General features: G+C 38.6%; 2 protein-coding genes across 2 annotated transcripts in view; both read left to right on the top strand.

The window, feature by feature from the left end:
* The window catches only part of LOC101892653 (troponin C), a 519,923-nt gene that overhangs the window by 436,249 nt on the left and 68,213 nt on the right, over positions 1 to 15,461 (top strand). The window lies entirely within an intron of this gene.
* Positions 5,244 to 11,772, top strand: LOC101894847 (uncharacterized). The gene is made up of 4 exons (XM_011298302.3): positions 5,244 to 5,694; positions 9,217 to 9,343; positions 9,409 to 11,123; positions 11,186 to 11,772. The coding sequence occupies exons 1-4, from the start codon at positions 5,543 to 5,545 to the stop codon at positions 11,646 to 11,648; spliced, it is 2,457 nt and encodes an 818-aa protein (XP_011296604.1). The 5' UTR covers positions 5,244 to 5,542; the 3' UTR covers positions 11,649 to 11,772.

Here is a 15,461-nt window from a genome sequence, read left to right as displayed (position 1 = left end):
AATCTTCTTTATGCCAGCTGGATGGATGAAAGACCTTCCAGAATACTTTCTATTCATTGAAGATTTTCTACAAGTAAAATGGGCCTTTATAAAAAAAAAACATTTTTACACATAAAATTTTCAAACGAAAAACCAGAAGAAAATTTTCAAAGTTCTTATTGAAGTTTCCGTATGGCTACAGAGGGTATATATCATTTACTATGGCCAAAACGTGCATCATCGAAATAAGGGATTTAGGCCCTTTGGACCAAATCTGTTTCAGCACATTTGGAGTCGATCTAGCGATGTACGTCCGTCCGTCCATCCGTATGTGCGCGCCAGCGCACGATGGCTCCCGAAGAGAGTATCCGATTTGATCCAAACTTGGTACATCGTAATGTTTTTGTCAAACTTAGATGGAATTCGGCGATGAGCAATATCGGTCCACTACTTCTGCTACCTCTCCCACAAAATGTCAATATTTTCAAAGGGAATAATTTGCTGCACAGAAAGAGAAGGGATAATACTATTTTGCTCCAACTTTTTTAATTAATATTTACATCAATGCTAGGTCAGTTGCAAAAATGGACAATATCGGTCCACTCCATCAAATACCTCCCCTACAAACGCTAACAATTTTGAATAATTACAACTCTTATAAAATGTAATGTAAGAGCCCGATTGTCTTCAAATTACACACAGCGCAATATTTTTATAAGTCCAAGATCTGGTATGAAGATGGAATATATCGGCCCACTTCTTCTGCTACCTCCCCCACAAATGGTCAAAGTGTTGAATATCCATGAAGCTCATAAGACGCGAAATAAACATCCGAATCCATTCAGACTTAGCACATCTCAATATTTCTATCAACACAAGATCTGTTATAAAGATGGTAGGGATCGGACGATCCCCTCTGGTACCTTCCCCACAATGGGTTAAAATTTTGAATAACCAAAACTATAATAAAATCCGAAATATCCATCCGGTTCTCTTCAAATTACAAACAGCGTAATATTTTTATTAGCCCAAGGTCCTTCTGGTACCTCCCTCACAAAGGGTAAAATTTTGAATATATATGAAGGTCATAAAACACGAAATTAACATCCGATTCCATATAGAGTAGGCACATCTCAATATTTCCATTAACACAAGATCTATTTTAAAGATGGTAGAGATCGGACTATTCCTTCTGGTACCTCCGCCACAAAGAGTTAACATTCTGAAAAACAAAACGTTCACAGAAAGCGAAATAAGCATCCAAATCCATCCGATGAGAAATCATTCGTTGTCCAGCAGCTAGTAAAGAATCAAAAAGATCGTGTTTTCTTGCCAAAGAGGTCAGCTTAAAATGTGCACCTTTGGTTTGCCACCAGAACTCAAGCGCCGGCCATGGCTCATATTAATTGACCGGGGCATCGAAATAAATGCCGAATATTATCGCGAAAATATTCTGGAGGGTGTACTAAATCCCTGGGCACGCAAACATTTTGGCCGCAGACCTTGGACATTCCAACGGAACTCAGTACCATCGCACTCAGCACGCGCCACCCAAGAATGTTTACAAAATGAGGTTCCTCGCTTTATTTCCAGCTCACAATGGTCAGCAAAATCTCCGGATACCAATCCGTTGGACTATTGTGTCTGGAGTATTTTGGAAAGCAAAGTTGGCACTAAAAATTACCTCAGGCAAGCGCTTCGCCGGGAAATGGACCCAAAATACCGCAGAGCAACATTCGGGCAGCGTGTGCGGTTTCATTGGGGGTTTGAAGGATATAACTTGTGCCAAAGATGACCAATTCGAAAAAATCAAAATTTATTCTAAAATTTGATGATATTTCCGACATTTTTTGCTTTCAGTCAATAAAATTAAAAAAAAAAATTAAAAATTATGGCCTTCGACTTTGTTGCAGTTTTTTATCTCATCCTGTGTATACAAAGCCTTTAGGCCGATTATAAAGTATCTACAGACGCACGGCTTATGTATGAGTATATAAGTATAAATAGACCTGTATAAAATGGAATGGAAATGGAATATACTAGGCCATAGAGTACCCATGGAAAGTCTATTTAACCAAATAAGATCTTTTTATAGATGATCCTTGATCTGTAGACGACCTTCTAACCTGCAGAAGACCTACATATGTATGCAAAGTTTTCCATGCTTAATCATTCAATGATTTTCGCAATATCTATATTCTAATTATAATGTTTTACCATATTCAATTATTTATTTTGCACCAATACAGGGTAAAAGGAGGAAAGGTAAACAAATATTTTTTTGGGAAGTATACCCATATTTAGACATTGTAAACAAACGCTTTTGGCCTTCAGCATTTATTTGATTCTTCAAAAAGTTGTGAAAAATCTTAAATGTTGCAGTGGTTTCAATTTTCTTTTGGTTGATAAGATTTGTTTCTCTTTAAATCTAAGGTTTACTTCCCCCCTTTTGAGGATGATAATAAAAATGTATTAAACTAACCAGCTACCAACTGTAATAATCAATTCTTTCTACATATCGGCATAAATCCCGCAAAAATGTAAACAAAATGTTTCGCCAACCAGACCAAGTGGAAAAGTTCTCACACTGAATGGCGAACAACCAATCAATCCACCTACCAAACGGATCAACCGACAAAGTAAACCAATTTCACTTTCATTCATATTGCCCTGGCCTGCTGGCTGGCTGACTGGCTGGAAAATTCATGATAAACTTTTTTGCATCCCAGAGTATATGGGTAAGTGTGTATACAGGGTGAGATAAAAATAAACTGCAACAAAGTCAAATGTCATAATTTTTACATTTTTACATTTTATTGAATGAAATCAAACAAGTAAAAAAGCTGTAATTTCGGCCAGGCCCTCCACCATTTGGAACGAATTTGGCAATTTTCAAAAAATAAAAACCGTTAAAAATACGACCACGTGGACCTGCATAGGCAACTTTAGTCATAATATTCAATTGCGAAACATGAAAAAAATCGGTGAATATTTTAACTAAAATCATCAAAATACCGGATATAGTGAGGTACCATTTTATGGGGGCCATACCAAAACGTGGATTGACAATTTTCTGTCATAGGCTGTAGTATCCATGACGAACTTCAAATACCAAATTTGAAACAATTCCGGCGAATAGTGTCGCTAAAATCATCAAAATACCGAATAACGGGAGGTACCGTTGTATGAGGACTATACGAAGACGGGACATGCACTGACAATTTTCTGTCACAGGCTGTAATATCCGTTACGAACTTCAAATACCAAATTTGAAACAATTCCGGAGAATAATGTCGCTAAAATCATCGAAATATCGAATATCGGTAGGTACCGTTGTCTGAGGGCTGTACGAAGACGTGGACCTGCACTGACAATTTTCTGTCACAGGCTGTAATAACCGTTACGAACTTCAAATACCAAAATTTGAAACAATTCCGGCGAATAATGTCGCTAAAATCATCGAAATACCGAATATCGGAAGGGTACCATTGTATGAGAGCTATACCAAAACGTGGACCGATATCTTTTTATTTTCAATACCAACCATCCTAGACATAATACAAATTGTTCTGCCAAAGCTCTACGTCAAATAATGTGAGCTGTACAGACAGACAGAGAGACAGACTTACATCGTTAAATCGACTTAGAATTTTATGCTGATCATGAATAGATATACTTTATGGGGTCTACGACGAATATTTATGGGTGTTACAAACGGAATAACAAAGTTAATATACCCTCCTTTTTAATGTGGAGGGTATAAAAATGACCGGAAATAGCATCAATTTTTAGAATAAATTTAGCTTTGTTCGAATTAGTCACCTTTGGCACGAGATATGGCCTTCAAACGGCCAATGAAACCGTCACACGCTGCTCTGCGGTATATTGGCCCATTCCCGGCGAAGCGCTTGCTTGAGGTGATCGACACTTTGGTATTTTTTTAGTGCCAACCTTACTTTCCAAAATACTCCAGACCGAATAGTCCAAAGGATTGGTATCCGGAGATTTTGCTGGCCATTGTGCGCTGGAAATGAAGCGAGGAACCTCATTTTGTAGCCATTCTTTGGTGGCGCATGCTGAGTGCGATGGTGCTGAGTTCTGTTGGAATGTTCAAGGGCTGCGGCCAAAATGTTTGCGAGTTCAAGGCTTTAACATAGCCTCCAGAATATTTTCGCGATAATATTCGTCATTTACTCTGATGCCACGGAGATTAATACGAGCGGAGAGCGACCATCGGCTGTTATGGTGGTCCACACCATCACCATGGCCGGCACTTGAGTTCCGGTGGCCAACCGAAGGCGCACATTTTCAGCTGACCTCTTTGGCCAGGAAACCCGATCATTTTGTTTGTTTACAAACTGCAACAAACAAATTCTTTCTCATCGGAGAAAATCGGAAATCAAATTCGGCCGGTCACCACTATTGGCCAAGCGAAGCAACTCTTTAGCTCTTTTGAGTCCATTTTTTTTCTGTGGCGGTGTAAGTTCTTGCATTTTTTGGAATTTCAATGGCTTTACCCCGAGCTAATTTTTCTATATTTTTCATCGGAGAAAATCGGAAACCAAATTCGGCCGGTCACCACTTTCGGCCAAGCAAAGCAACTCTTTAGCTCTTTTGAGTCTATTTCCTTTCTGTTGCGGTGTAAGTTCCTGCACTTTTTGGCATTTCAATGGCTTTACCCCGAGCTCTTTTTTTAATATTTGCCGAATGGAATATTGCGATACGTTCAGCTCACGAGCCATTTTTCGGCCACTGCGACGCGGGTCGTTTCTTTACTTTTCGAACCATTTCTGCTAATGTTGTTGTTTTTTTTTTTCGTCCACTTTCCTGACGTCGGTGTAGCCCGTCACGGTAACGAGCAATGGCATGAGACACAAAAGATTTATTCCCATAGAAATGCTGGAGTGCTCTAACGATAGCCACCTGTGGTTTTCCAGCCAAATATAAAGAAATCACACTATCACGCTCGAATTCCATCACGAATAACTTTTTTTCTGGAAAATTTTCACCAAAATGCTTTTGTATAATGAGCTGTCACTGGAATAATTGTAACAGCTGTCGGACGAGTGGCTTAGAAATGACAGCAGTCTGCAGTTGGTTGCCGTTTTTTTTTCATCTCACCCTGTATGTGTATATGTGTGTTGTTATAATGAATATCATTAGAAATCGATAACATGAACTAATGAGAATTGATAAGCCTCCAGGTGCAAGCTGATAAGATGGACAACAACAAAAAAAATCAGTTCGCTTGAAGTCCTAGTGAAACTACAACGAATTTGTGACATTAGTCTGTGGTACGCAATAAAATTAAACGGTTCGGTTTCCAGAATCGGTAATACAAATGTAGAATATATTGAAAGTTTCAATGGAAAATACATATAAAAAATTTGGAATATAAACATATTTCATGTTCCAACCAACAAATGTTTAAAAAAGAAAATAAAACTTTTATAAAAATTAAAAGATTTGAGAAAAATAATTCACAATAAGAAATAAGTGGCAAAGTGTATAGACATTTTCATTGAAAAAAAAAAAACACATTTCAATTCAAAAACACAATAAAATGCTTCCAAAGCATTTTATCTTCTGTTTCGTGTGTTTCCATATTTTTGGTGTTTTCACAAATTGCCTGTCCCTGAATCTAAACCAATCATCTGCAAAGCTAGCGGTTTTAAAAAATGTAGTCAAATTAACGGATACCCTACTTGAAGTCTCGTGAGTACATATCATAAAAATATATGACAACTTTTAATAAAGTCGAATACCGTTGAGCAACTATAGGTATCAGTCAGGTTCTATGAAAAATTTTTTTTAAAGTTTTCTATTCATGGCAGATCTTTGAAAGGTCTTCTAGAGATAAGATGTTTTTTTTTCTAAGAACACCCCTTTTTTTTTTCATAGAACACCCCTTATAGGTATTTTAAAGACTATACCCCTTTTAGAGACTGATACCCTTCTAAAGGGTCTTAGTCGAATACCGTGAACAATTATAGGTATCAGTCAGGTTTTATTAAAAACTTTTTAAGATTTCTATTCATGGCAGATCTTTGAAAGGTCTTTTAGAGATAAAATGTTTTTCTAAAGGTCTACTATTCATAGAAGACCCCTTACAGGTATTTTTAAGACTACACCCTTTTAGAGACTGATACCCTTCTAAAGGGTCTTAGTCGAATACCGTGAACAACTATAGGTATCAGCCTGGTTCTATGGAAAAACTTTTTAAAAATTTTCCATGCCTAGTAGATCTTTGAAAGGTCTTCTAGAGATAAAATATTTTTCTAAAGATCTTCCATACACAGAAGACCCCTTATAGGCATCGTAAAGATTAAACCCTTTAAGAGAGTGATACCCTTTTAAAGGGTCTCATAAAAATAAACTACTTTAGCGCCTTATTTTTTTTCCAACCATATACCACCACCACCTATGGCTAATCCAAATGACCCATATTTATACACATGCATATATCATATTGAAATACAAAAAAAAAAAAAAAAAACTGCAAGCACGAAACTCATTTCCTGCCTCCGTTGCATGTGGGAGCCAAGTTGTCTGTGATATTTAATGCAAGAGTAAATAAACGATAGCTAAATAGACATTTTACTGCCCAGATTAATTTCAACACAATTGTTGTAGTTTTTTTTAAATCCCTGTTGTCGGTCATAAACTTCAGACAATTTCAAGTGTATCGAAATAAGGGTTAAATGAATGATGGGTGACAGGGTGTCAAGGAGGAATTTCTAAATTGAGGAGACTTGGCATTCAGCCGCTACTGGAGCCAAATTCTTTTTCGATATTGGAAAATTTTTGATCGAAATCAATTTTTTGTTTGCTTTTATTGAATTTTTTTTTGCTGCTACAACAACAACAGACATCTCAATTCATTTCGATCGAATACTTTTCGATGTCGAATACAAGAATTTTGCCCATGCTGTCTTCTTAAAGTCACATAGAAAGGGACTCCTTCAAATTTAGATTTATCATATTTATAGCATACTTTTAGGCACCGCACAAAAATATTACCTAAGGGAATGGAAGATCTCTAGGACTTCTTAAGGCAATAGAATACCTCAGCGACTTTTATAGAAAACCTCTAGGTCTTCCAGAGGAAATAGCAAACCTCTTATCCTTCTAGAGATAATAGTGGACTCGCAGGGCTTCTATAGGTAATATAAGAATTCTAGGTCTTATATAGGCAATAGAAGAATTTTAGGTCTTCTATAGGCAAGTCTTTCTAAGTCTTTTATAGGTAATAGAATACTTCTATCTTCTTCTATAGGCAATAGAAGAGTTACAGGTCTTCTAAAAGTAATAGAAGACCTCTAGGTCTTCTATAAGTAATAGAAGACCTCTATATCTTCTACAAGTAATAGAAGACCTCCAGGTCTTCTACAAGTAATAGAAGACCTCCAGGTCTTCTATAAATAATAGAAGACCTCTAGGTCTTCCATAGGCAATAGAAGAGTTCCAAGTCTTCTAAAATCAATATAAGACCTGTAAGTCATCTAGAGGCAAGAGAAGACCTATAGGTGTTCTACAGGAAATATAAGGCTTTTAGGTCTTCTACAAGAAATAGAAGAATTCTGGTCTCCTATAGGCAATATAAGTCTTCTAGGTCTTCTATGGGCAATATAAGACCTCGAGGTCTCTGTACAATAGAAGACCTCTAGGTCTTCCATAGGCAATAGAAGACCTCTAGGTCTTCCATAGGCAATAGAAGACCTCTATGTCTTCCACAAGCAATGAAAGACCTCTAGATCTTCCATAAGCAATATAAGACCTCGAGGTCATCCATAGGAAATATAAGATATCTAGGTCTCCTATACGCAATGGAAGACCATTAGGTCTTCTATAGGCAATACAAGACCACTAGGTCTTCTATAGGAAATAGTGGACCTACAAGTCTTCTATAGGCAATAGAGGACCTACAGGTCTTCTATAGGCAATAGAATATCTCTAGGTAATAGTAGAGCTCTAGGTCTTCTATGGGCTACAGAGGACCTACAGGTCTTCTAAAGACAATAGAAAACCTACAGGTCTTCTCTAGGCAACAGAGGAACTACAGTTCTTCTGTAAGCAATATAAGACCCCGAAGGCAATAGAAGACGATTAGGTCTTTTATAGGCAATAGAAGACCTCTAGGTCTTCCATAGGCAAAAGAGGACCTACAGGTTCTATAGGCAATATAATATCTTTAGTTAATAGTAGACATCTATGTCTTGCAGAGGCAATAGAAAACCTACAGGTCTTCTACAGAATTACAGGTCTACTGTGGGCAATAGAGGACCTACAGGTCTTCTATATGCTATAGAGGACCTACAGGTCTTCTACAGGCTATGAAGGACCTACAGGTCTTCTATATGCAATAGAGGACCTACAGGTCTTCTATATGCAATAGATAACCTACAGGTCTTCTATAGGCAATAGAGGACCTACACATCTTCTATAAGCAACATAGGACCTACAGGTCTTCTACAAACAATATTAGACCACTAGGTCTTCTATAGGCAATAGAGGACCTGCAGGTCTTCGAAAGGTCTAGAATAGAATTCCGCTAATTCTTCAAGAGACAATAGGAGACCTGTAGGTCTTCTGGAGGCAATATAGGATCTCTAGGTCTTCTATGGGCAATAAAAGATCTCTAGGTCTTCAATAGGCAATAGAAGACCTATTCGATAGGCAATAGAAGACCTCGTCGATTGGCAACAGAAGACCTCTAGTTATTTTATGGGCAATATAAACCTCTTAGTCTTCTATAGGCAATATAAGACCTCTTGGTTTTATAGGGGCAATAAAAGGCCTCTAGGTTCTCAATGGATCTTATATAGACTATATATATGGCATCTAGATTCTTTATAGACATTAGAATACCTCTAAGTTTTCAATTAAACAGTATAGGACTTCCAGGACTTCGATTAGACAATAGAACACCTCAAGGACTTTCTTGGGCAATAGAAAACCTTTAGATCTTCTGTAGGCGTTTTGATACCTCTGGGTCTTCTACAGACAAAAACAGATATTGTCCGCTCTGGACAACATACGATGTATAGATTTTTTATAGACAGTGAAAGGTCCTTCAGTATTCTATAGCTAATAGAAGAGTTCTGGGTCTGCTCTGAGTAACGGAAGACCAAAGTCAACCTCCAGATTTTTTATATTAATATGCATTTTTTGCTTCATTATTTTTTTCATTCTTCATTTGTTTTCTCTTTCTTGTTCTCTCCCGCTTTCTTTTTTTAGGCCCCTCCTGAACATCACCATCTCTGGTGTACCGCCCAATTGTGTGCAGATGCTATGCAAATTTGTTTGCTTTAATGGACGCTCAACGGAAATTGATCATGACATAGATATTGTGTCCAAGAAAAATGTAAGTACGGGATGGAATAAATTCGAAACTTTCAATATTTTTCAATATCCCTCCTTCCTTTGCAGAACTACACCTGTGAGCGCATTGAGGAACTCCGCCTGTACAACTATGAATTTCCCGATGGACATTTGTACTATGGCTTTCTCGGTTCGTATGGCAATAAGGTGGATACCCTATATCTGGCCTCTTCCAATATAAGCGATGTGGCGGCCGGTAGCTTTGCCAATGGCATATTTCAGAGAATCTATTTTGAAGATTTGAAATTGAAAGAGCTAAGAAAAGATTTCTTTGAGGGCATTAGTCGAGACTTTCGCCTGCTGTCGATAATACAAAAAGAGAAACCCTTGAAAGTGGTTAATGCGGATTTTTTGGACTATGTGAAGTATCAGATAAAACATCTGACCATGCAAGTGGGCCTGGCGTGTGTTCGCAATTTGACTGGCAGTGATAATTTGTTGAACAGCTTGATTTATGTGGATTTCAGTTTCAATGATTTTGGGGATCATTTTAGCGATAAAATGTTCAGCAAAGTGTCGATGGTGGAACATATTGATTTGTCGCACTCGAATTTGGAATATGTGCCACCCTATGCTTTTGCCGAGGTTGCCGACACTTTGGAATATTTGGATTTGTCCTACAATAAGTTGAAGACCATATCGCGTACGATATTTGGTTGGCATGATATATCCAGGGATCTGAAAATCATTGCCAACGACAATGAGTGGGAGTGTTCGTGTGGCCTGCAAAAGGAAATGAAGGATATTTTTGTGTATCAGACCACAAAGCTGACATGTGCCACACCGGCCAATTGGTCGGTGTTTGATGATCGTATCTGTGGAATATATGAAATTGAAAGTGGGACCACATTGATTATGGAGTCCGATGAATCTTCTTCGATGGAAGGCGTTATAAAAGAAGAAGAGGATGAGGAGGGGAACACTCTCATGGTATCTACAACAATTGGCGCCCCATATGAAAGCATACCCATTGCACCCATTTGGCCAGATTATGGTAATCAAGTACCATCTACACCCATGCGTCCAGATTTAGTTGAACTGAGATGTTGGGCAGGAGGAATGGACAAATCCAGGAATGAGAGGCGGGAGGAGGAGGAGGAGGCTTTTGTAAAACAAACTCTAAAACAGCCAGTGGTGGAATTTCAATTGATGCCCAGAGAACAGCTAAGCGTGGATGTGGTCATAGAAAATGTCCAAGAAGAAGAGGACGAAGCTACAGAATCTTCTTCTTCTTATTCATCCTCCGCGGACAGCTCATTTTCTGCAGCCTCGCTGGAATCTTTGAACAAAACCGTTGGCCTCATTTGGTTTAGCAAGGCCACCACCCAGTACAATAAAATGGAAATCAACTACAATGAGTACGGCCTGGGTTGCTACTATTCCATATCCACTCGGAATACCGTCACCGAACTAGTACCCAATGTGGCCTACACCTTTTGCATTATTCTCAAGAATCAATTGACCATATCCCCGTTCAACTGCAAGTCCATACATGTTAGCGGTAATCTGTCGGTGCAGAGCAGTGCCTGGCTGACCAGGGACATGAAAGTGACCGGATTGTCCTTGGTTATCTTTGGTATCATTATGTTCTCCTTTGCTGGCATTCTAATGATCTATTTGCTGCTGAAGAAGAAACCAATATTACTGAAGGGCAGCAAAAGGGTGACCACGGTGGGGCCGCACAGTGATGAGATTGTGGTACTGCCCCGAGCCAAATCCATAAAGGTCCTGAAGGAGAAAGAGAATGAATTGGCTCGAAAGAAGTGAGTTTCGGAAACTAAATTTTTAAAAGAAAAAAGTTATAATACCTTTCACTTTTTTACAGCTCCAAGCCCATGGTGGCCAAGAGGCGTAAATCCGCCGAGAGCATTGCCAGCTACCAGAGCTATATGGACACAAATCTGTACGAAATTATACCAGCATATTCCCAAATCAGTGCCTCGCCCACCCAAAGTCGTAGCTATGATGGTGACACCGCTTCCTCGTTGTCTTCCACCACAACTTTGATCAACAATATGGCCGAATCTCCACAGTCGCCACAACCAGGCCAACCAAATTCCCCCCACCCCGATTCAAAAGACACCTATGATTTGGAATCTTGTTATTTGACACCGTTAAATAGTACCGTCTCCAGTTCGGCAGATTTGGTTAACTATGCCGAAATACCATATCGCACGAAACGTGTCTCCAACGATCCGTTGCCGGCTGTACCCCGAGATCAAAGTCCATTCGAAGAGAGTGCCAATCGAGATATTGGTGTCATATACATGCTGGACAGTCAGGTGTGATGGCGACGTCGTGTTGTAGCCAAGGGGGAGGGGTAGGAGTGGCACAATAATATTAGATCGAACATTTTGTGTCTTTTTATGTTAAATCACTTATTTTTTGGAGGCATTCCGAACTTAATAAAGAAATTTGCATGGAAGTTACAATTGATATTTTATGGAGAGAGAGGGAGAGAGTGAGAGAGAAAGAGAGGAAGGAGAGGGAGCTATATAAGACTTGTAGAAGCTGTTGAATCAATAGAACAACAAATGAAGACTATTTATTTTTAGAGAACCCATTGAAGTACTTTAAGCTATAGAGGACTTTTTCAAAATCTTCCTCTAGCAAGTGACCTGATGAATTTGTTCTATTCTTTAAAGACCTGTTGAAGGTCTTGAATCCCTATAAGACCCACAACTGTTCTTTTTCAATAAAATACGTTTAGAAAATGAATCTTCAGCAAACGAAACACCTACCTCAGATCCTCGATATATTCAAAACTATCGACAGATGAATTGGAGAATGAAATCATGTATTAGGTCGTTATCTAAAAAAGTTATCTACAGACAGAAAAAAACTACAAGAAGATCCGATAAAGCATTCTACCCCAGTAAAAGAGATGATGAAGGGCACGTATGCATAGAAGATATTCCATAAATGAGGCAGAAGGTCTGATGAAAGTCCTCTATTTCTTGGATGGTCTTTGAAAAAATATTCATAAAATCTACGATTATAGCAACGTTGGTCCTTGAAATGAAAAATCTTCTTAAAAATTCGCATTCCATTGATCCTAAAAAAAAAATTTTTGAAAACCCAATATTATTGCCCATTAGTGCTTCCAAAAAGTTCTTAAGCTTCGTTGTTCTTTGAAGAATATTTTTAAAATGTCATCATTAAAGCTCCGATGGTCCTTGAAAAAATATTCATAAAATCTACGATTATTGCAATGTTGGTCTTCGAAAAATTTTCTTAAAAGTACCCGACTGTAACCCCCTTGGTTCTTGAAAATCTATTCTTGAAAAAAATGGAAATAATGGTTTTGTTCGTCATTGAAAAAAAAAAAACTATTTTAAAAATCTGCGATTACAAACCCATTAATTCTTGAAAATCAATTCGAAATTATCAACCGAAATTATATTTTGGTTGGTCCTGGAAAAAACTTTCTTTAAAAATTCCCGATTATACAGGGTAAGATGAAAAAAACTGCACCCAAATTCAGACTGCTGTCATCCAGTGATAGCCCATTATATTCTTTACAAGCGTGAATGGTTGGTGAGAATTTTCCAGGAAAAAAAGGAATCCGCGATGGAATTAAAGCAAGATAATGTGATCTCTTTATATTTGGCTGGAAAACCCACAAGTGGCTATCGTTAGAGCACTCCAGCAATTAAATGTGAATAAATCTTTTGTGTCTCGTACCATTGCTCGTTATCGTGATACTGCTAGTGTGGCCCGACGTCAAGGGAGTGGACGGAAGAAAACACAAACATCAGCAGAAATGGTTCGAAAAGTAAAGAAGGGACTTGATCTAATCCCGTGTCGCAGTGGCCGAAAAATGGTTCGAGAGCTAACATATCGCAATATTCCATACGGCAATTATTGAAAAATGAGCTAAGGGTAAAGCCATTGAAATTCCAAAAACTGCAAGAACTTACACCGCAACAGGAAGAAAATAAACTCAAAATAGCTAAAGAGTTGCTTCGCTTGGTCATGGTGATGGTGTGAACCTCCATAACAGCCGATGATCGCTCTCCGCTCAGAAGGAAAAAAAATAGACTCAAAAGAGCTAAAGAGTTGATTTGCTTGGCTGAAAGTAGTTAACTGCCGAATTTGGGTTTTCTCCGATGAGAATTCATTGTTCAGCAGTTCGTAAACAAACAAAATGATCGTGTTTACTTGCCAAAGAGGTCAGCTAAAAATGTGCACATTCGGTTGGCCACCAGAACTCAAGCCTCAAGCCGGCCATGGTGATGATGTGGTCCGCTATAACAGCCGATTATATTATTATTAATCGACCGTGGCATCAGAAAAAATGCCGAATATTATCGCGAAAATATTCTGGAGGGTGTATTAAAGCCTTGGGCACGCAAACATTTTGGCCGTAGACCTTGTACAGGACTCAGCACCATCGCACTCAGCACGCGCCACCCAAGAATGGTTACAAAATGAGGTTTCTCGCTTCTTTTCCAGCGCACAATGACCACCAAAATCTCCGGATACCAATCGTGTTTACTTGCCAAAGAGCTCAGCTGAAAATGTGCACCTTCGGTTGGCTACCAGAATTCAAGTGCCGGCATGGAGTTGGGCCGCCATAACAGCCGATGGTCGCTTTCCGCTCGTATAAATCGACCGTGGCATCGAAATAAATAAATAGCGAATATTATCGTGAAAATATTCTGGAGGGTGTATTAAAGCCTTGAGCACGCAAACATTTTGGCCGCAGACCTTGGACATTTCAACAGGACTCAGCACCATCGCACTCAGCACGCGCAACCCAAGAATGATTACAAAATGAGGTTACTCGCTTCATTTACAGCACACAATGGCCACCAAAATCTCCGGATACCAATCGTGTTTACTTGCCAAAGAGCTCAGCTGAAAATGTGCACTTTCGGTTGGCCACCAAGCAAGGTTGGCACTAATACTAATACCAAAGTATCGATCACCTCAAGCAAGCGCCTCGCCGGGAATGGGCCAAAATACCGCAGAACAACACTCGGATGGCTTGTGACGGTTTCATTGGCCATTTGAAGGCCATAATTCGTGCCAAAGGTGACCAATTCGAACAAATCTAAACTTATTCTTAAATTTGATGTTGTTTCCGACATTTGTTGTTTTCATTTAACAAAATTGAAAAAAAAAAAACAAATGTAAAAATTATGGCCTTTGACTTTGTTGGAGTTGTTTTTATCTCATCCTGTATATCGGAGCAGAGTTCTACCGAATTGGGCTGATATTAGCTATTATTTGCAAAATAAACATGAAATCGCAATAAGGATATTTATGGCAGCTATATCCAAATCTCAGCCGATCTCGATAAAATTTGGCAAAGGTATTTTCGTGCTCTATAAGATATCTGGTAACAAATATCAGCCTTGGGGGGTGCATATTACGAATGTGAGGGACTTAAAACCCCAAATCGGATGAAACATATATATGGGAGCTATAGCTGTATCTGAAGCGATTTGGTGAAAAATTGGTGTACTTGCTTCTATACTGAATTCGGTCGGTTGTATCAAAATTCAGGACATTTTGACAGATATTGACCACTAGGAGCACAATTAACCTGAAATCGGTTGGAGATATATAAGGGAGCTATGTCCAAATCTGAACCGATCTTGATAAAATTTGGTAGAGATATTTCTGGGCTGTATCTGATATCTGGTACCAAATATTATTGTTGTGGAGTGCATATTACGAATGTGGGAGACTTAAAACCCCAAATCGGATGAAACATATATATGGGAGCTGTAGCTATATCTGAACCGATTTTCATCAATTTTGATGTACTAGCTTCTAGACTGAAATAGGTCGGATGTGCCAAAATGCAGGTCATTTGGATTGATATTATCCATTTGGTGTACAATCAACCCGAAATCTGTTGAAGATATATATGGGAGCTATATCTACATTTGAACCGATTCTCACCAATTTCAATGGGGTTCGTCCTTGGACCAAACAAATATTAATTGGAAAATTTCATCTCAATTGGATAATAACAGCGACCTCCATTTTGTTCACAGAAATAAATGGACAGACGGACGGACAGTCCGTCTGATATACATAAATCGCCTCAGAAAGTGATTCTATGAAGATCCTTAAATCAAACTATGGGT

This window comes from Musca domestica, unplaced genomic scaffold, assembly GCF_030504385.1.
Source record: "Musca domestica strain aabys unplaced genomic scaffold, Musca_domestica.polishedcontigs.V.1.1 8, whole genome shotgun sequence".
Lineage (NCBI taxonomy): Eukaryota > Metazoa > Arthropoda > Insecta > Diptera > Muscidae > Musca > Musca domestica.
Note: the sequence above shows the minus strand (reverse complement) of the source record. Positions and strands in the feature narration are given on the sequence as shown.